This window comes from Eucyclogobius newberryi, unplaced genomic scaffold, assembly GCF_026437365.1.
Source record: "Eucyclogobius newberryi isolate DKJ021-1_F unplaced genomic scaffold, fEucNew1.0.hap1 SCAF_19, whole genome shotgun sequence".
NCBI classification, from domain to species: domain Eukaryota; kingdom Metazoa; phylum Chordata; class Actinopteri; order Gobiiformes; family Gobiidae; genus Eucyclogobius; species Eucyclogobius newberryi.
This window is the reverse complement of record NW_027315823.1, coordinates 21138679-21162216: the sequence shown is the minus strand read 5'-3', so window position 1 is coordinate 21162216 and position 23538 is coordinate 21138679. Positions and strand designations below refer to the sequence as shown.

The 23538-nt window shown below is 39.7% G+C and overlaps 1 protein-coding gene across 2 annotated transcripts in view; it reads left to right on the top strand.

Annotated features, from left to right (window-relative positions):
• rplp2 (ribosomal protein, large P2) overlaps window positions 1–23538 on the top strand; it is a 389081-nt gene that overhangs the window by 208212 nt on the left and 157331 nt on the right. The window contains exon 5 of one of the 2 annotated variants that reach the window (XM_072452116.1): window positions 9059–9156. The exons of the other annotated variant lie outside the window; for it this stretch is intronic. Within the exon in view, the coding sequence (XP_072308217.1) occupies window positions 9059–9153 (95 nt within the window). The 3' untranslated portion in view covers window positions 9154–9156. Of the gene's footprint in view, window positions 1–9058; window positions 9157–23538 lie in introns of those variants that run through there. 2 annotated transcript variants of the gene reach the window in all.

The following is a 23538-nucleotide window of genomic DNA, read 5'->3' as shown; positions in this document are numbered from 1 at the left end:
TAAGTTACTTTCCCACATTGAGTGCATATCACCAGTCCACAACATCACTAAACACTGGTTTGCTCAGATAAGGCCCTTGTCCCATGTCCCTCAGCAGACACAGCCTGATGACTTGGGCAGGATACACAGTAACTGACCCTGAGTGGAGTCCAACACTTTCTTCAATGTTGGAAAAACGGCAGTACCAGGAGTCTCTGTTAAGTGTGAAAGTTGTTATAAAGCAATAATTATCAAACTGTGGGCTAAAAAAGGGTCACAGAGATTTAACTTATTTGATATATTTGATGAAGGGAAAGGGTTGAAAGGAAAATAGTTAACCTATAATTTTGAACATATGCACATAAAAGGTAAGCCTATCACTATTTATTATAGGCCAACTATTGAAACAACCAGACCTGAAACCCACAAAATTAAAGGCAATTTCACCTGTTGTCTTCAATGAATGTTTGCACTTTAAGCTGTAACCATTTAATGTGTGACGTTGGGGCCCAAATCCAAATTGTGCCCAGGGGCCATACTCCGGGCGTGTGGACAAGAGTTGGCTGCATTGGTCCAGGTTACTTTCCCTTGTTTATGATTGTTAAACTTAACCTGGTACTTTCAGAAGAAAAAAAACGACATATATAATATAATTTTATCTGATGACACTATGTATGTTTTTAAATTGTTGATCACTATGGCAGTGGTCAAAATGTCTTATCATTCTGAAATCCATTAATATTTACAACTTTACCTTAACTTATTGCTTTTATTATTCAAATGCAAATAAAAACACTTGTGTCTTAAATTGATTGATTGAATCCTGTTGTACCAGGAAAAGCTAAAATTACATAGACATTATTTTGGTTTCTAGCTTTGAACCGCTGCTCCAAGAATCCATTACTGTAAAGACCTTATTGTGCTTACCAACAGCATGTGACCTTTTTTATTCCACCAACAATGGCAGTGAGATTACTGACAACACTGCTGTCATCTTTTAATACAATGGCTTGCGAGCACCTATAATGCCACGAATCCGGATAACAACCTTCATGCGTCCTCGTACACAAGCCGTAGAGAGATCCCCCACGTCGGAGATTAAAGAGGTGACCCTTATTCCCATAGGAGCACTTACAGCCCATCTCCTTCCACTCTCTCCCAAATCCCCTCTGAATACACGATGACTGCTCAAACGGAGACCTGTAGGATTGCCTGTAAACATCCCAGATAGCAGGGTGCAGGGTCTACGCAGCGCCTCTGTCAACATGATGGGGTGATATGTTTTAAGCAGGTAACCTATATACATGCAAGTGGTCAAGGACATGGAGAGGAGAGCACGCTACTATAAAAGCACAAGGTTCTCCTTTAGGTGTATGGGGTGTGCATAAATGCGTTTCACCCAAAACGGCAGATCTGTAAGCGCTTGGTTTAAGCCTGGTATCCACTACATGATTGTTTTCATCTTGTGAGATTTATGGATGTCACATTACAAGATGTGGGGAATTTGAAAGAGGATCAGTCGCTGCTACAACCAAAGCGGATATCAGGCTCTAGGCTCTGTGTCACCAGAGTTGTACTGGTTAGCTGAGGCTAGCACTACACGTTTAGGCTTTATTTGCATTTGTAAAACCTAAGTTAGTAAATCAATCAATCAAGGGAAATGGGGAGATATGGTGCTGTTCTTAGCTGAGCTCTTTTGCTGGCACTTCGAGCTTGTGTTTACTGTCAGTCACATGTTTGAAAATGTGTCTATTAAAGTTTAAGGCATAGAGTTAAACGGGTATTATCCACATGGAGCGGGCTTTTTAGGAGACTAAAAACCAGAAACCAGGTCCCAGAGTCCAATGATCTCAAAACTGATCTCAAAAGATCTGCTGTATCCGCAACTTTTTTGTTAAGACTGCGTCATTTACCCGGCATCTCTCCTTAATGATGCATGCTCTCAAATTCCTATAGCAACAGTGCCATTCAGTGTTTCGTACATACTGCAGACTTTTCTCTAACCTCTTTTTCCTGTGTTCCTCTCATGGATCTATTAAATGATTGGTTGCACTTGAAGCCACCATGTTGGTTTTGTTTTTGTACAACCATCCATCCATTTTCTTCTGCTTATCCTGGTCCGGGTCGTGGGGACAGCAGTCTGAGCAGGGACTCCCAGACTTTTCTCCCCCAGACATTTCACCTCCAGCTCCATACAGGGGGATCCCGAGGAGTTTCCAGGCCAGCCGACAGACATAGTCCCTTCAGCCTGTCTTGGGTCTTCCCCGGAACACCTCCCCAGGGAGGCGTCCAGGACAGATGCCCGAGCCACATCAGCTGGCTCCACTCGACGTGGAAGAGCAGAGGCTCTCCTCCGAGCTCCTCCCGTATGTCTGAGCTCCTGACCCTATCTCTAAGGGAGTGCCCAGCCACCCTGCAGAAGGAACTCATTTTGACTGCTTGTATCCGCGATCTTGTTCTTTCTGTCATTAACCAAAAGTTCATGACCATAGGTGAGTGTAGGAACGTAAATTGACCAGTAATTTGAGAGCTGTGTCTTTCTTCTTGTCTCCTTCTTCACCACAACAGTCAGATACAGCGACTGCATCATTGCAGATGCTTCCCTCACTTGTGAACAAGATTCCACCCAGGGGGGCAAGCCAACTCTCCAGTGGAGAACCATGGCCACTTATCTGGAGGTGCTGATTCTCATCCCAGCTGCTTCACACTCGGCTGCAAACCGTCCCAGTGCATGTTGCAGGTCGGGGTTTGATGGAACCATCTAGGGCAACATTGTCTGCATACAGCAGACATAAGATCCTGTGGTGCCAAAACTGGACCATGTGCAGTTTTCAGCACATGTGCATTGTCTTTGTGTTCATTTTCAACAGCGCCACCAAGGAACCTGGCATATTTATTACATATGTTTTCACTCTTCACAAAGATTTCCTAACAGTCCTACATACATAACCCTAACCCGTCAGAGACGTCAGTCGTCAGTGTCAGTGTCAGTGCGCTCCATGTGCTCTTGTCCAGTCTGTCTTTAAACTAAAAGGTGGTGAGCGAACCGAATTTGTGTGAGCAGGGAAATTAACCCTGCTGTGTTTCAAAACTCTGAAACAAAGTCATATTGTGGATGTGTTAGACACATGAAAATTAAAGGCTTTCTAGTGGCCAAGCATTTATAACTCTTGACTTTTAATCCTAGGTGATGGGGTTGGATGATCAAAAGACCATTGAAATTGCATTTTCATATACATTTTTTTTAAGATGAAATAAAAATATATAAATTATAATTTTTAAAATAATCATAGTCTATTTATAATAGCATATTATTATTAGGCCCGAGCGCCACAAGCAAGGCCTATTAGTTTGGCGGCGGCGGTCATCGCCGCTTGCGGCTATACTTATTATTATTACATATAATAATACTAGGTGTACCACAATAATGGTAATAATCACCGCCGTCCCTGAAATTTTGTTTATTGGCATTCACCGACCCCACCACGTCAAACTCAGAGTTTTGTCCTCGGCCCCTTTACATAATTGTCAGTGGCGCCACCAGCAAAAACAAACAAACAAAATATTTAATTACATTTATATCCTTTCACACAATAGTTCTGACACAAGACTTGCACTGACAAGAAAAAAAAGAATTAAAAAACAAAATAAGTTCCTTTGGTTTTTAGAAATGTAACTTTTTTGTTTTTGGTTTGCGCATGCATAGATTTCAATGTAGACATTTTATTACCCTACCGAACATCCCTTGTTCGTTTCTTGTTATTTATCACAAGAAATGCTTTATCACTTGTGGACAAACTACAATTTTGTTTTGACTTGTGCAATATGCATGTGCTGTATTCATCACGGTACAAGGGAAGAAGTTTTGTGTGAGGAATTATTTAGAATGTTTTGGTTTCTGTTGCAGTGTCAACCAACCACGAGTGAAGACAGGTGTTTATGTCTCAGAATAGATGATTTAGCAGAACTATACAATGCTTAGCCTATGTCAAAAAGTTTTTGACTTGGCTTTAACCTGTTTCTTGAAAGTGTTTGCTTTTCCACATATACTCGAGAAACATGCTTTACAAGGGTAAAAGAAAAAAGGCAATTAGAGTCAATCCACTTTAGTAATATGGTCATTTTGCTGAATTTTTGAACACTGCTTGCAATACCTTATAGATTGGGACACATTACAATACCAGCAAAATTAGGCTTATCCACCATGTTTTTTTATTGGAAACAAACAATAAGGAACAATTGTGGCAGAAGATTTTGAAGCCATGTCTGCAGACGTAGGACAAAGTATATGTTGCCCTTTCTTTATATAGATTGTCCGATCTGCTCTTTGATCTCAGAGTGTAGTGGCTTTATGAACAGGTTCACAGGTGTCAGGGGCAGTGCAGGATACATGACCTGTGTCTTCCACCCCAGTGACCTCCAGCCTCAGTGCACGCAAACGCAAGGACGCAAACTCTCAAAAGATAGGACAATGGATCACAAGGGCTAAAACAATAAAACGCAAAACACACAAAAATGTATGTTGGTTGATGGACTAGACTTGAATAGAAACATTAAATAAACCTGCATTTGACAGGTTAGACTACACATTTCTCTAAAATGAAGGATATGTTTAAGATTTTAGCTGAAATCTTGACTATATTTCCCCAGTTGTAAAGTTTCTAATGGTACTTCCTGGTTGCAGCAGATGCGACATGGGTAATTCCACAACTGTTACCAAGCAACCATAATGTCAAAGACCTAGTACTTTTGTCTTTTATATAGATCTAATCTACGACACCTGTGGACCATTATGTTGTATTTTGGACATCTTAATCGCAATATTGACCTAGAAAAAGAAATCAGCTTACATTTGTGTCAAACATTGCCACGCTGTTTTGGCCCGGCCCCTTCTAGTACATCGCCTTTGAAGAGTTCACAATAGCAAACAGGATTTTTAAATTTGTGGCAAAAGGTATGCAACGCTGCTGAATCATAGGTGTCACTCTTTAAGAAAACAAAATTGCTGAACAAAGTAAGTGAATATCAGTTGGCGTGACACTGAGACCGGTGAAGACCTGGACTGAAGGAGCAATGGCACCTTGGAGAATAAAGATGACTCAAATATGAATGAATCACTCCAAATGTATATGTGATTTAATGAGGGGGGGGAACAACTATAACATGGTTAAAAGCTCCTAAAAGTTCATTTTAACAAGGAGTCTCTATAAATGACACCAGTTATGATTTGACAAATAATACCTGACACCACCTTTATTTTGTTAAATGATTGTTTGAACTGTCAGGAAAATGTGTCAATTGTGTTTAAATTGTCCCTGCAATTTGGTGGAATATCATTGATTGATGATAGACAGAGATATTTAGATTCAGAGCTCAGCTCTATTTCCTGTGTTTTTCAACTTTTATTTTTCAACTTTTCGTCACACACTGCCACTTGACTGATATTATTTACCACAAAGACTATCCCGCAAAACAAAGTAATAATTGAATCTTTAAAAAGATCCTTAAAACGATGGAGATTTCAACTTTGCAGATTAATTTGAAACAAATGAATTATTACGGCAAATTAGGACCCCTCCTAACTTAAGTTTTCAGCCTGGAGGCTTTTTTTGATAAGATGTGAAATGAAGGTCAAGAGCAAATTGCCAGAATCAGTCTCACACACTGAACACTGAAGCCAGACACATTACTTAATCCATTTCATCCCTGTTGGGACACAGGGCAACAAAGAGTTGTGTAAATGTGACCCTACATTCGTTATAGTTTAGTTTGTCCTCTCCCCCTCTTGTTTCAGCAGAGCATGTGTGTGGCAGGAGGCGTGGCAGGGGGCGTGGCAAGAGGGCGTGGCCGGCTCACAGTGCAGCAGACGAGACACACCTAACACTTCCGCCTGCAGTATATTCTACCGGTCTTCTCACCACCTCTCCGCTAGATAATTCTGTCACATTTGGTAGTGCTGCCTGAGCTTTTGTGATTTTTGTGCTTACCATGACGGTTGGAATTTTTATTCTTAGATGCTGCTCGTCTGTCCAGGTCCTTTGTGTCTCCTGCTCCAGCTAAGTCGACCTGCTCCCTGCCTCCATGCCTCCACTGCCTGCTACTTTTACTATTGTAACATATACTGTTAAACCTGGCTCTCTTGACTCTGCTTTGAGGTTCAACCTGTAAACCACAAGACTATCCTGCTGCACAACACATTTTTACACATTTATTTATTGTCTGCATACCATTTGAAGATGATTTCTCATACTTATATTTTACAAAGTCTGTTAACATTTTTTTAAATAATCAATTATGACCTAAATCAATTGTCCTTGTTCATTCCAGACAATGGTGGGATCTCCAATCGAAAACGTATTCATGTGAAGCACTGTGGCATTTCTCCAGATGTATAATTCATTGCACACACCTGTTTTCTCGATAGTTGTCTCCCTCCCAAGCCCCCTTTGTTTTTTATTCTTCCATGTACCTTCCCTGAGCTATAATTATTCATTACAAGAGCCTTCACTCCACTGTGACAGTGCACCATTATGATGAAGTGGCTTTGTTTGAGCGCACACAGCTGGACCATCTCAGACTTAGAGGTGGAACTGCAGTTGTACTTAGAATGGGTGAAGCCGCATCATACTTTACACCAGATCATCGGGTTGAGGCTTGAGCATGACAAGAAGCATAATTAACAAGAAGAGAAAAAAAAACAGGAATGCTTTGCTCCTGTACAGCAGACTGTTTAACACTTTCGCAAAAACAGCGAGGCATATAGTGATGCTACAGCCTCAACACCAAATGTGCCATGCAAGAAATGCAGAAACAAGCTAATTTTACTCTTGCAACCAAAGCTGAAGCGCATCACACACAAATGATGACACTCACTCATTTACTCTGTGTCAATCAGCCCTCCTCCTCTTCTCCTAAGTTAACATCACAGCTAACCGCTAGCTATATAGCACCGCAACTCTGTTTCTACAAAGGTATAAAAACGTGACACTAGTAAGCCTATTTTTATTTTTAACTTTATTGCAGATTTAAAGTGTTTTTCTTTTTGACTTTATATAGGTTGTTTTATCGTTCGTACCGAATCAACAAAGCAAGTTCCCATGTTGAATTATATTCATAATAAACCTTTTCTGATTTTGATTTTAATAAATGGATAATAGCGTTATAAGCTCAATTTCTTTCGGCATTTAACAGGAATCGCTCTCTACAATTTTTGTTTAAAAATGTTTGAATCTGTTGAATTTACCTTGTAGCAGCATATGATGTCATTTAGGCTACGTTCGCCCTGCATGTCAGTTCAGATTTTTCTGCCCATATGTGACCTGTATCCGAAGGCAGTGTGATCAGCACACATCCAATTTTTTTCAAATCCGACCCAGGCCACTTATGTGGAAATAAATCCGCTATGTATCCAAACTATCACTTCCCCAGGTCCGAACGTCATCAATAGGCAACATTTCCGGGATAAACGTCACAATTCTATGTCAAAGTGGAAAGAAATGGCAGATGAAGGAGCTGAAAACTGTCAGTGAAAGAAGGAAGAAGTTTGTGAACTAATCAATATACGGGTGACAAATCAATTCGGGCAAGTATAGAGGTTTCGTACCTCAATCGGGCGGTATTTGAGGAGATTGCGAAGGAGTTGGCCGGCGAGGAAGTAAGTGCTACTGGCTGCAAAAGAGACCAAGGATACCGGTTTATTGTGGCCATGTGTTGAAACATTTTTCAGGCAAGAGACCACAAAGCAGGTTGGAAACAAGAAAACAAGAGCGCTCATTGTTATTTATTGTTGTTCATTAATAGTTAACTTTGCAGAGATATTGGATTTTAGTAGGGTGCCTCCAGACATTCCTTATTAAGTCGAGGCTCTGTATCTTCTAAATGACCCGAAATAAACCATCAGTTTGATTGACTGTGGAATTAGTCTTCCTGTAGGCAATTACTGCAGCTGATACGCGGGGCGGCAGTTTATTAACTCTTACATTAAATGCTACAACAGAGACGTCCTGCTGCCCCGAGCCGCCAGAAAAGCTGATTATACAGAAAACCACAACAGCAGAGCAACACTTGACTCGCAAAACAACTCCGCTATAAAAGTGTGGTATTTTCTCCACAGCCTCACCTGAAATAGAGGTTTATTGGCTCGCTACTTCTCTGGAAAGTGAAAGCGAGCGGTAGTGGGCAGGGTTCAGGGCATGTAGGAGGCTAATCTGTATTCTCCACTGACAGCCGGCCCCACAGCCCTCCCATCGGGGTCAGGGGGATCACTGCCTTTATCGCAAAACTCCACCCCGGCGCCTCGATTTGGCTCCAAGAGGGTTAATGTTTGGAAAGCTTTCATATAATGCGTTATTAACGGCCCACAGGTTCATTGGAAGAGGCTTAATTCTCATCTGGGCAGTTTGTGTTGTATGGAAATGGCAGAGAGCTGCAGTCAGAGCAGCTGGGTAAGCATAATGTTACACCAAATGGGCGAAACGAGACAGCGCTGATTACAGAAGGAGCAGAAGAGTGTGGGTGGTGTGCTCTGAGTATACTGTGGGGCAATCCGAGAGGGTATTTATGTAAGCGCGCGTCTTCATCTGCTCTGGAGAAGTCTAAATACTTTTGCCAAAGACCCACAGGGGACGACTGCGGGAGAAATGGTTCAGTGAGATAATGTGGGACCAAGCACAGCGCATGGAGACAGAATTACAGAGAGAAGGGTTTATATGGACTGTTGATGGGTTTATATCATCTGCACTTGTCCTATAATTATGTTTTCTACTTTATGCTTTTAACTACATCTATTTGCTCCTGTGATTTGTATGGTTATCACATCAATAAAGAGTAAAACATGAAATGCAAGGAGAAATTACTACAAATACTTTTTGGGGGGTAATTGGACTACACTGCCTGCCCCAAAAAAAGAATCACCACTTGCATTCAACTAAAAAAAATACAGTAGGTCCTCTCTTCCTACTGGATAATCGTTGCATAAGTGATGATCTTTCAGCTGTAACACGGTATTTAAACCCAACTGATGCAGTGAGTGGTTTCTCATTTATGAATTAACCATATGGAAAGACAAATCCCGTGGTCATGGAAGAGATGTCAGTGTGTTTGAAAAGGGTCAAATCATTGGCATCAAGCAGAGAAAACATCCAAGGAGAAGCAGGAACCCTACTACAGATCTGAACCCCAGTGATAATCTTCCAAACTTCTAAAATCTAAAAGGTTTCCCTCTGATATAATATAAACATTGTATAATCAAGGCTGACATGTCTTCTTAATCCTAAACTAACTAGACTAGATATTCAAAACGTTGTCACAGAAGTTATTTTGATGCCCAGTGTCTATTAAGTGCATTTGCCCTCATTTTCTTTGTGTGTTTCCCTCTAGCGTGTCCACTGCCCGGTCCTGTCACTGTAGAGTGCTGTTATTGACTCTGAACAGCCAACAACACTTCTCATCATGCCATCATCTAGAGGCTACCAAAAAAAAAAGAAGAAAAAAAAAAGAAAAAGCTAATCAAACAAGTTCCCTATCACCATATAATTGAAACAGCACAGCATGATTAAAAGGTGAACTGTAACTGCCTTCATATTCTGGTAAGAAAAGAGTAAAGTGATTCAAAAGATACATAGAATCACGGGGCATGGTTATAAATGAAAAGGGAGAAACAGTTGCTATTTTTAACCATAATTCTTTCAGTGTCAGAAAACGATCACTTCATTCATCATCGACAAGCACAGCAAACACTCATCATAAGGTTGTTTGTTAAGTAAAGATCTGGAGGCTGTTTACGAAGAAATACAATAAACTCATAATAATTTTAAACCACTAATTAGTCCTTTGCCTGAATAAACAAAGAGGCTTGTGTCAGGAAGGGCATCTGACATAATCATTTGAGTGTGAGGCAACAGAAAGCACATAATTAAAATGCATATTAAAAAAGAAAGCCTAACTGGTGAAGCACATGACAGTTTTTTTTTCTTGGATAGACAGTGGATACAAGACATGGTGAAACATAGAGTCAGTGAATGCCACACTGTGATTAGATGCATGTTTGCTACAAGAGACCATTATCATAAGAGCAACAAGCAGGGTTGAACAGTCAGGATTTATACAGTCCACATATGCATATTCTCAATGTAAACACAGTGTTGGTGAGGATGCTGAATCGGTGCCAGTAGCATACCCCGTCATGTGCCCACAGCTAACTCTGAGCTGACACTTTTAAAGGTCTGCTGTCACCTTCAGTTAACGATGATCCTGCCTCCAGTGTAGCATGTTCTCAAAAAACAAACCTGTGGTTTTATATTTTCATATTTTTTGGTTCAATTTTCCCCCCATTTACAATTCAGCATGTTGTTGTCTTTTTGCAGATCCATTTAACCTATCATTTATTTATTTTGAATCCAACTTATGTGAATACACTTTCTCCCATCTCACGTCGTCTCCTGATATGGAACTTCATAGCACCTCCATGTTTTCTCACCTCCTTAAACACATATCCGGGGTGTGACCATGGTCCCTCTGATGCACAAGGGGAGGCAGCGGCGCTTTAGCATGCACAAGCACTCATGTATTGTGTCACAGTTAGGGCTGCTAGATTAATCGCAATTGAAATCGCAATTTCAATGGACGCAATTTGTATATCGCGAAGGCTGCAGTTTTGGAAGTATAATATATATTTTTTTAAATACATTTAATACATTCAAAATACATTAAAATATATTACTTTTTTTTTTTTTACTATTTATTGTTTTTGAAACACACAGCAACAAAAATTACATAACACAAAATGACCTCTTTAAAGGTTTAGGGAAGAAAATGAAATAATGAGAGTAAAAAAAAAATATTTATACATACATGGATGTACAAATTTAAGTTCACTTATGCATACATACATTTTCTCTTATGTTTATATTAGAGTAATACATAATACAAATAAATAAAACAAATAATAAGAATAAGAAAAAAAAGAAAAGAAAAGAGAAAAGAAAAGAAAAAAATAAGAAAAAAATAAAGTATCATATTTTCCTTCACAAAAGACAAAACATTCATCTTACTCTGCAACATCCAATCGCAGCATTTCTCACCCAATTGCTGTCTTTACAACCCTGTGTTTAGGAAAGCCTATCACTCTCTCTCTCTTTAACATTCTGTGCTTGGAGTGTTATTATGTCTTTGTCTTTTAGCTTCTCGTCAATGCTCGTGACATTCTCTAAAACTTCTGTAAATTTGACCCATAGTTTTAGACCCAATCTTTCCCCACGAGCATGCTCTTGGCAACAGTGACAACAAGTAAAACCGCCTCCAGTCTCCAGTCACAACAGCGACTTCAAATATTGTATCCGTAAGCTTCCCAAAGTATTTAAAGTTTGGTTTCAACTCCGATTGCTGTCTTAGTTTTATATTTTTAGCTTTTTAGAATGTATGTTATTTAGTTACTTAGGTACTTAGGTTTAGTAATGATATGTATATATAAGATAAGCTATTAAAGCAAGTATAAGCAAGTATATTTCTCTCCTGATTATCTGACAAATGTGTTATTCAATTATTTGTGTATAGCTTTTTTTTTTTTTTATGTAATGCCTAGTTTACCTTATTTTATTTAGTATTCAGTGTGTCCTATTGTCCTCACAAACACAAAACAACACACTAAATATACACTTTTGCCCCCGATCCATCACTTCTTGGCACTTCCACCTTGAAGTGAGCTTAAAGGAGAGCTGCTGCCCCACCTTTGGCCAATCATGAGGAGCCCTGTGACATGCTAGCCGGTACAAACAGGACAAACTTCAAAACTGCTCTCCCTGCCCCATGTCATTGCACTTGTCTCTGTATCATTTGGCCACAGAGACAGACCACCACTCTGTATCCTGGCCTGATCATTACATTGACATGGTCACTGTTTAATTAGACGTTAGACAATAATAAGGGAAACAGATATTATAAAACTGCTATTCGGATTGAATACAAATAGTTCAAGAGAGCTCGGCCTGATTTACCCTCTGAGACCTGGTCTATGCTTTTAGTTAAGTATTTGAATTACTAACTGTTTATTTGTTGTTATAAAATGTTTGGACCAATTTCATAGATCAACCCACTCCTGCTTAGTCATATTTCATTCCTTTCATTTGGCGTAAATGGGCATGAGCCAGTGTCATGCCAAACACAGCATTGTCCACGGGCTGATGAAATGCTGCTGAGATGGAGAAGAGGATCGAAGGGATTGATCTGTGCTGAGCTATCTCATCCCTGTTTTTACCCTCTGTCACACAGGTGCTGAGGGAGATGGATTCTGTCTGCCAAAGGAGTGGATTAATGGCAGTAGGACTGTTGCGTGGATCCAGCCGTGGATCTCTGTCCTCTGGGCAGCGTGGCAGAGGTGGTATTGACAGGACCAGCCTGTACCCGGAGGTGCAGAGAGACACCAGTGCAGTGATCAGAGAAGCTGTAGCAGCATAATGATGAATGTGTGAGTCAGCCTCTCTTCACCTCTGCTCACTCTTGACTGGCCATGTTAATGAATATGCATATGCATAGATGATGCCTGCATGCTCCACTCCCAGCATATAAATTGCCAATTGCACCAAGTTAATGACATAAACATAACCCTTTGTTCAATTTTCATTGACTTATTGTGCAGTAAATTAATTGTCTCTGGCTGGCAATTACAATGGACATTTTCCTTGAATGGTGATGTATTCTGTAAACACAGATTACATTACTCTAATTGAGGGAGTATAAAATATTTTCAGATCATTTCTGATATTAAAAAAGATGGGGCCATGCTCAAACAATTGGGGCCATGCTCATTCATCGCTGCGCCAACAATAACTCAATTAACAGTAATACACATATTTCATGCCGGTGTGGTCGCCTCGAGTCCATACCCATAGTAACTGAAGGTCACAAAGGCAGTAGTTAGTTGTGTAGAAAGTGCTGTGGACTCAGTTTGTGGCTGGAGACCTGGCCAGAGCTCAGTATGCTCCAGGCATCCGTCTCTTACTCTCTCACATCTCTGCACTGGAAACTCACCCACACTTTCTCAACGCAGCACAAGTGCTAATGCTGTTTTTTTTCATAAAAAAAGATGCTCAGCAAGACAACAGGGTGTGCCCTGGCTCAGATTAATGAGTCCTCAAATGCAAGCAGACAGCAGAGGAATTAACAACCCTATCGTCCACCTCCTTTGCCTCTCAGCTTTTTGTTTTCACATCATGCAACAAATGCACCCTGCATGTCCAAAACAACACTCTTATAACTAATCTCTTTCACTGTTGACAGGTCATGTCTGCTTTGGTATTCGTCTGCCATGCTTATGCCAATACGCAGATATGCAAATATACATTAGCGCAGGTGAAAGGAGAAGTGTGCAGATAAAGCTGGCTCAGAATCAAAGAGAACATTTAAAATGGCAATATGATGGAAATAAACCAGACTAGATACTGCTTTACATGTTTTCTCAAATTGATTTACAGACTAACTTAACTAAAGCAAGCAGCAATTCAAAGTTAGTAATATGTTTTGTGCTCCATTCTCAAAGCTAGAAGGTTGTGGGATCAATTTTCCGACTGACTAATTGCATTCTCTTCTCTGAGGGTTCTCTAACTATTTTCTACCACCTGAAGTCACGCATGCATGAACCTGCCAACTCCCACGATTTCTTTATCGCTCCACAATGATGGTGGAATTGAACATTGGTCGCTATGTGAGTGTCAGTCAGCCCAGGCATGTTTAGGAATAGTGCTATTCTCAGTCATGGATGAATGCAATAACATCTTGAGAGATGTGTGGGTTGATCTGGGACTTTGCAGACAGGCACCAGCAGAGGCACCGGCAAAGTTGTCGGCTCTGGCCTGATGGATTGTCTTCAGTGAACAGGCGAAAGGATTTAGAGTACTTTTTCTACTGTCCTCAATTGTGCCATTTGTCTGTGCCACGGCAAGATATAGATGTCTGAGAGGTGAAGAGGAGTTCATTTAGAGGGGCACTTAGGAGGAAGTACTAACGTGATCAACATTTCACTTTTATTTTATTAACTAAAACTTTATGTACAACTGCAATTAAATTTAATTTATATGAAAGATTAATACTTTTCAATATAAATAACAGCAATGAATGGTCTTTTATGTGGTGACCAAAAAAAATGCCAAACATTAGTAAATAATAGTTTTTAAATATATGATTTTTTCACTATGACAACTTATCAACAGAAAATAGTGTTGAGCAACTTATCTTTATCTTTATCATGAATCTAAGTGTTGTTGGACCCTAAATATTCCAAGCCATTGTAAAGCAGGAGTAAATATACTATAATGAAAAGAAAGCACTATGGTTGGGTTGTAGCGATTAGAGTGACATCCGGTCTATATTTGAAGAATTGTTGTTAATTAAGCATTAACCTCAGTCTGATGTACGCCTCTGAACATGGTTGTTACCAATGCCATAATATCTTAACATAAAACATGCAGAATAATATCAAAATGATTTCCATTTTCCACTCCAATGTAAACATTATGAATGTGAAAGTGTCATTTGCATAAACACCAGACAGTAACCATAAAATCTCTCCAGCAAATGCGTTTTAGATATTAAAAATGAGTTCTACAAGTGAAGAGAGAAAGCCACACTGAGAGCAAAACAGAGCAAAACATTAGTCAACTGAAAATATGCGTTATTCAGAAGGAAGGATATAGTGACTCCACAGCCGCAGGCTAAAAACACCTGCAATACTCCACACACATATTTATATATCATATCCATATTAGAACATTACTCACATGATAAACAGAGGTTCGCTTTATGAAGTCAACAGAGATAAGAAAGTGAGGTACCATTAGTGTTAGCTTTAAGGCTTATTTGACTGTTTTAGATAATACATAATGTGACAATGTAAATGTACACTAATCTTTAAAGTAGATATAAGTATGAGGAATATGCAAATCACTTGCAACTGCTGCAATCTATTGATTACCGTATTTTCCAGACTATAAGTCGCACTGGAGTATAAATCACATCAGCCAAAAAATGCATAATAGAGAAGGAGTATGAAACGCGGTTGCAAGTGTGAAAACAATAATCCCACATAGTCGCTCCGGAGTATAAGTATATAAGTATAAATATAAGTATAAATCACACTCCGGCCAAAACTATGAAAAAAGGTGCGACTTATAATCCGGAAAATACAGTAAGTTGAGAATCATTTGTAAATTGATTATAACTTGCAAATAAAATCTTATTATTTTGCTACTACTTGTGGCTCATAGATTTATAGACAATAGACTAATCCATCTTAGCTCGTGACACAATTGGAAACAATAAAGTCTCTATATTGAACTGTGTTGTATGTAAACTGCCCATAGTAAATGTGACAAAGGCCAAGTTCGCCGTGGTGACCTTCCTCGTTTCCTCTCCTCTGTCTGTGCTGCTGCGTGCTCTCTTCGGATCAGCCTGGTTGTCCCTGTGCAAGGCTCCTGTCACACAAAATAAATTGCCTTCTCTGTGAATGGGTCGGACTCAGAACAACACAGAGATGTCATTATTTCACTGCCATTGATCATACCTGGGGAAACACACCAGTCAATAGTTTCTATAATTGCTCTATCTCCTGCCCCTTGGCACTTTCTCCAACATGCCATCGCTTCATCTTCCCACTCTGATCACAGTGCATGTTTTAGGCAAAACATTGGCTTGAAAAGCACTACTTGAAAGAGTTGACAAATATAACAACCAAGCACGGAAATAGAAATAAACTCATTACAGCAGCGTACACATGAAAATGCAAATGGGCAAGAAAAAGGACTTGAATGACAAGAATGTTTGACCAAGAGATGAAATTATAACTGAATGTGGTAAACTAAGATGATGCAAGGGGATTGAGACCTGGTCAAATTAAGACTAAGTTTGTGGTGATTTTCTGAAACTGTTTTACACAATCAGAGAAATGTAAATATTGTAAAATTGAATTTGTTTGTACAAAACGAAATAGTCCATATTCCTGGTCAAATAGGCTGAAGTATCTCTGTCGGCTTGACCTTTGGCTTCTACCCAAAGCCTATCACAACCAAAAGCAGCAGACTAACAAGATAGATTCTCAAGAGTTTGTGAACTCACACATATCACAAGAATTTAACTTGCTGGCGAGGTTAGTTCTTATCTATGACACCGCGGATTTATGTTTTATATTTTTGACTTTTCAAATGTCAATATTAATTTAAAACTACTTAATAAAATAATCGAGTTTGCTTACTTTTGGATTGAAATCTGCCTTGCTGATTTCCACCTGTCCCTGTAATAGTGCTACAATCCCACTGGCACCACCGTAGAATATTTCACACAATTCACAATAGCAAGCAGTATAATTTCATCATTTGTGCAAAAATGGCTGCACGACAAACAATTATAACATGTTTAAAGATCAAGCACACCTGCCTGCTTTGAGTGGCTTGAAATAGGTGTAAAGTTGTGCTAGTGTGACTCTTTCCCAGAAGTAAGTTTCAGGAATTTTTGCATTTTACTGGAACTAGCAAATTACTAAAAATGTAATACTTCTCAAACACCACTTTCCTCTTGGGTTCCTTTGAAAAGTACACTTCAGCTATTTTGGCACAACTGAGCACGGTTAGAGTTGGGAGCCAGACCAAAACAACTCTGTGAATATGAATTTGCCATAAACCACAAGCGGTCTCTTCTAATGCAGCTGATATAATGCCTTTTTCATTATCCTCATCTCCATCTTACAAATGGTGTATTGATTTTAAATTGCCTGCCGTCGGACGTCCTTGAACTGAGCTCCACTATGACATTTAGTTTGGCACATCCATTTGGTAAAACTAATGTTGTTTTTGTCCATTTTTCGTATGGCTTCGCAGGTTAGGTTTGGCAAACAGCTCGTCGTATTCTGCAGCAGTCATCAGTCAGTCTATCGATCCAAGTGTCAATGAATCCATACTGCCATTCATCCTGATAAAATGCCTAAATACACAGAAATGGTCATTTACACAGCTGACAATGGTAATGCAGTGGACCAATGTCAATCAAGCCTGTTTTAGGAACATCCATGTTCATTGGCTAAAACCTCTGCTCACTTGTAATTTTTTTTTTTTTTTTTTTATCAAATTATAGTAAAACAAATAGTTAAAAAAATAGTAAAGAAATCAAATTGAAGTAAAACATTTCAATAATAATTAGTTGGCATTATAGTGCTTCAGTAATTGATCCTTTTCGTGGGTTTCAGACAAACAATACCTTAATTATTTTTGATGAGCTTTCCCCATTCAAAAACTAAGAGTATTGCTACTTCAAATAGAAATTACTCCAGTAAGAGTTATTGTAATAGTCTGGACAAAAATCGTATATATAATTTGATGTTTATGTAATTGGGAGGACAGACCATTGAATAAGTCACAAAATTGGTTACATAAAGTAAACCACAAATTAGAAAAGCTAAATCATTGATAAGGAGTGGTGCAAAAAACACAAATCTTCAACTAATGTAATATTGTCAACATTGTCACATGTGGTGGGAAAAGTAACCACAACTTTTACTCAAATAAGAGTGTTACTTATCTAGGAGTAAAAGTGTCTGGAAACTACTCAGAGAAGTCTAAATAAGTCTCAATAAGTGTTTTTGTGTCTGATCCAGCATTTGACAACAGCTTTTTTCTCAGCTGCGCACTTGTGTTTGAAAAGGAGCTAATAATCCCGTTTCATTGCAGACACAGATCACAATGTTTAATGCGCCTCACTCTTCTATTGTAATGGTATAGAGTAAATTCATGTTCTGGAGTGTGGTGCTGCTTCTGCTGTACAGAGCTGTTGAAAAATGGTGCAGAGTCGCCCTGTGAGAATAATGAAAGTGAAGTCGAGCAGTGTGGGGTCGGGTCAGCCTTATGTTAGACAAAACATCCTTTGACACTAAAGCTACAATGAGTTCGCAGCACGTGTTAGCATTCCTCCTCCGCTGTGCTGTCATGTACAACCACTTTTATGTTCTCTTCTTAGTGCTGTGTTCTGACATCTTTACAAACATATGTCTAAATATAAAGCACTTCACTCCATACATAACATGAATTCATAAATAGATCTATATGTTGCCATAGTAGTAGGTCATATACATTTTTAAATGTAGGACTAATCATTTATATAGGTGCTCCGATCCATCGGCCGTCGCTCATGATCGGGCTGATCACGACAAAAATCATGTGATCGGTGATCTGCAAAATGGGCCGATCAGACGCACCAATCATCCTTTGCATGCAAGGCTCTCAATCACATCTACCTTGAGGTAGATGATCTGTACGTTATGGCAGTAGTGTCGTTTAAGCTTCTTATGAAACCCTCTTGGTTAAAACACGTCCTTTAAGTCTCTGATTTATCCAGCATCTGCTCCCACTCACACCTCGCCTGCTCCCGGACACCAACACGGAGCAGCAATGTGTTTCCACAGGTGCCACCATTAATAGCACCTCCCTCTGCTTATGTCATTTCATACAGAGCTGCCGATCTCAGCAGCAGACAACAACACCATAGTCAGGCTGCATTGTTGAATTTTTGGTGAACATGAACATTATCTATTTATTTAAATATTTCTGCACTTAGAACGGAAATGCGAAAACAACATGTGTAGGTCCATAGCAGAGAGAGACAAAAGTGAGCAGAGCGGAATAAGGTGGTGAATGGATCTGAAGCCCAGCAATTAATAGCACTTCAGTAGTTCAGTAATTGAAAGGGTTGAAGAGTGACCATTTCAATTTGCTGAAAGTCCAGTGCATGTGGCAGAATTCACAACAAAGTTGATTTTGATGTTCATAATGTCAAAGCAAATTTTCTGGTGGAGGATCTGCTTGTGTCTATGGGAGGTATAGAGCTCGGGAGGAATGTGAAAAAGCAGCCGTTGCATTGGAAATCCGGCCTTTTAGTTAGATAAAGGTGTGCAAGTGATACATGAACAAAAACTATGTAAAAAAGTAAACAGAAAAGGAACAACCCGAGAAACAGCTGTGTCTCTACTGGTAAATACATTTATCACTCTACAGTGTCAGAATATGTTTGAATGAATGCTAAGTTTAGTATTGAGTAGCTTAAAATCTCCATTGATTTAACATTAGGTTCTATAAAGGGTTAGGGTTCTATGAAGTGTGATTGATTATGAAATTGGAATGTTCCAGAGTATGTTCTTAACGACATACATATGATGGATTGGAAAGTTGGTAAAGTCTCTATTTTGATGATTTTGATAGACTTGACGGCTGCATTTGATACGGTTGATCACTTATTTTTGCTAAACCGATTGGAACATTATTTTAGTTTTTAGTCTTCTGTTCTGAGCTGGTTTAGGTCTTACCTTAATGACAGAGAATACTTTGTGTCAATTGATGAATGCAGTTCAGACACATTTCAAACAATGTATGGAGTTCCCCAAGGTTCAATCGTTGGCCCTCTTTTATTTAATCCATGTATTACACCGTTAACGAAACTGTTACAGAACTGCACTATCTCACACCATCTCTACACAGACAATACACAAATGTGTCTCTGTCAATTGTAATGGACTGTTCACAGGTCTCACAATCCGACAGCAAGAACTAATACAAAATGCTGCAGCTAGGGTTGTCACCAAAACAAAACAAAAAGACAGCCCCTTTATGATTACCCCTTTATGAATGTTGCACTGACTTCCAGTACCTCACAGAATTAATTTAAAAATTCTCTTACTGGTCTACAAATTGCTAAATGGTAGGACCATTGCTAAATGGTAGGACCTGGTGGACCTGTTGACTCCTTGTGAGCCCTGTTGACCCCTGAGATCAGCTGGTACTGGTCTTTTAATGGTGCCTAAAGTTCAAACCAAACATGGTGAAGCCATGAAGTCTACCTTCAATTTAAAAGCTTGTTCTGTTCAAATGTATTTTCATTCCAAACAGGTATCGCCCCCTGCTTTCCAACAAGCCAGGTAGCATTGTCCCTCCTGTATCCCATTACAATACAAGCACATGTAGTAATTTATTCATTGCAACACACAGACACATTCGCACTTTGTGTCAGTATCTGTCCCTAATGCTTCCATCTGCTCTCCTCCGGATTGCCTTTATGCGTAAAGTGCCTCAGCAACTGTTGGCAAAAAGGCCCTCGCTCACCACCTCATATGCATCACGGCAAATTAATGAGTTACCTGAGAGAGCGCACGCATAGAGCTTTGCGAGTCAAATGGGAAATTAAGAATGGCTAACAACCCTGAATCAGCCAAAGTAATGGAGACTGTGGCAATATAACGAAGGCCAACAGGCGCCGAGACATAAACGGAAAGATGTGAATGACATCCCGTAAGTGGATGGGGCTTAATGAGCAGTGAAGGAAAACAAAAAAAGAAACAATATGTCTGATATGGGATGAGCAGCTGCCCAGAGCGATAGTAGCATGTGAAGTATTTTTATCAGACGTGGCCAGTGTTGTTATCACATCAACATCATTGAGTTACAGTCAGGGCAATTTGAACAACAGAACAACAATCAACTAATACATATTTTAAATGTAAACCACACATGGACAACAAAATAAGAACAAACATATGTCTCAGCTTGTGTGTTTCACTGCTTTATACAATGTGTTTGGATTAAATGAACTCACATCAGCTGACTCACATCTCTAGTTCAGGAGTAAATAATTACGATAAAAACACAAAGTACTCTTGAAACTTAAACATAACTTATAAGGATATTGTCCAAATGATCCTCCAATCTCACCGTTTACTTATTTTTTTTTTTTCTTAAACCAAAAAACACCTTCCTCTTGTGGATTTAATGTGAGACCCACTGCAGTCCTGAAAGTATAATCAATAATTATCCACCAGAGTTGAGTGGATACTGATTTGATTGTCCTGAAAAAACACTTCCAAGGGCAACATATTCCTTATTAATGTGGCGTGTTTTGATGCAGGCCGGTGCCATTTTTACGGCGATATCTACACCCTCTCCTCGTCTCAGCTCACACAGTCCAATCCTGCACGCGCCTCGGGTTAGAACAGTCACTCTGCATCTCGTCAGGACAATATTTTCCGTGCCTCTTTGCCCCGTTGGCGTTGACCTTCCCGCTCCTCTGTGACACCCAGCCCACACTGAGGCTCTGTGTGTGGGCTTTCCCCGGCTTTAGGCTGTCTGAAGTGTGGTTATACGGAGTAGAGGACCTTCCCGTATGGGTTTGGTCCATTAGTCTGTACCGAGAAACAGGAATAAAAAAGGCAGTTTACAGTCTAATGGTTTACAGTAATTTTATGTTTGTTGGACATTGACACTGGACCTTCTCTTTCTGAAATACTTAGTTTGTGTTTGTCCAAATGGCTTTGAATAAATGCTCCTTTGTGTAATTATTCATAAGCAATACATGTGCTGACTTATTGAGTGTCTGCGTGATGTCACGCAGGCACTATATGTTCTTGTATTTCACGTATTTTGTATTATTATATTTTCCATGATTTTCCATTTAGCCGGTTTCAACTCCTTAACGCTTCAACCGATTTCAACATGTTATACCTCATTATGATCGCTTTCACAGTAGTACGTGTGCTATTACTTTTGACATTTGAAAATCATGCACTTTTTACAGAATTTGCTAAAGTTTTAGTACTTTTTCCCCATTTAAATGAATTTGGGCATTATGAGTTCTGTCTGTGTTATGAGTTATGTCTGCGGAATTCTTTAGGCTTTATTCTTTAGAATTTTGTGGCGGAGCCAGTCGAAAGAGAGAGAGAGAGAGAGAAAGAGAAAGAGAGAGAGAGAGAGAGAGAGAGAGAGAGAGAGAGAGAGTGGGAGAGAGGGAGGAATGGAAAATATAATAATAATAATAAAAAAATTGTGACATCACTTACAATACAAGAACATATAATGGAAAGAGGGAGGGAGAGGGAGCCATTGCTGATTTTCTAGTTACATTAATTCTTATGGTGAAAGTGAAACTTTTTTTTGAATCCTTGATACTGTATTTCCTCCAGATGTATTACACTTAATCAGATTCATTTCAGGCCACTTCAGCATTATGTATAAAAATGTTAATGACATGTCATCAGGTAATTGTATGTTTTGGACACAGAATCACTATATAAATATATCATGAATTCTCATTAAAATATAATGTTCTTGTATTATCAAGCACAGAGGCAGAGGAAAATGTTATTTAAGATGAATTAATTAAGAATACAGTTGTTTACAATTTATTAGGAAAGTTTCATTGCCCTTGTCTAGTATAAAAAAAACCACAGGAACTCACTCCGGCAGAAAGATGCAACATTGAACAATGAATTATACTAGATAATTTGCAACGGCTGAAGCCATTGCTAGAGTGTCTGCGTCTCTCCCTCTCCCTCTCCCTCTCTCTCTCTCTCTCTCTCTCTCACTCTCTCTCGACTGGCTCCGTCATAAAAGCCTAAAGAATAAAGCCTAAAGAATTACGCAGACACTCATAATGCCCCATTTATTTCACTGGGGAAAAAGTAAGATAAGATAAGATATTCCTTTATTGTTCCACATGGAAATTTCATTGTTGCAACGCAGGTCGATACAGAGATAGATACAGAGGAAAAGAACAGATCACTTATAGGAAGTTTGAAAAATACTTTCAGTAGAAGATCTCCTATAAACAGAAACTCCCATTGACAAATAAATAAATACATAAATACCATTGCATTTGATCACGACAGTAATTGCACATGAATATGTGTCACGACAGCACATAGATTGCACATGAATTTCACAGTAATTGCACATGAATTCCAACAGTAATTGCACATATGACGGAATTGCACATCAGTATTAGGTTAGGTCAGTATTGCACGTGTTCAGGACTAACAGTGTTTGTTATAAAGTCTGACAGCAGCAGGAAGGAAAGACCTGCGAAACCTTTCCTTCACACAGCGAGGGTGGATCAGTCTCTCACTGAAGCTGCTCTCCAGAGCGGACAGAGTGTCCTGCAGGGGGTGGCACTCATGGTCAAGCATAGATGTGAATTAAGCCAGGACCCTTTTGTCCCCCACCTCCTGCACCGAGTCCAGAGGACAGCCCAGGACGGAGCTGGACTTCTTGATGACTTTGTCCAGCCTCCTCCTCTCCCTCTCTGTGATGCTGCTGTTCCAGCAGGCCACACCGTACAGGAGCTGATGCCACCACAGAGTCGTAGAAGGTCTTCAGGAGTGGCCCTGTCACTCCAAAAGACCTGAGTCTCCTCAGGAGGTAGAGCCGACTCTGGCTCTTCCTGTACAGTGCGTCTGTGTTATGAGTCAAGTCCAGTTTGTGGTTCAGATGAACACCCAGGTACTTGTATGAGTCCACTCTCTCAATGTCCCGTCCCTGGATGTTCACTGGTGAGGGGGCAGTGGGGTGGCGTCTGCGGAAATCCACCACCATCTCCTTGGTCTTCCCCGCGTTGATGAGGAGGTGGTTCCGCTGACACCAGTCCACAAAGTCCTGCGCCAGTCCTCTGTACTCCGCGTCATCGTCGTCCGTGATGAGTCCGATTATGGCAGAGTCGTCAGAGAACTTCTGCAGGACACAGCTGTCCGTGCCATGTCTGAAGTCT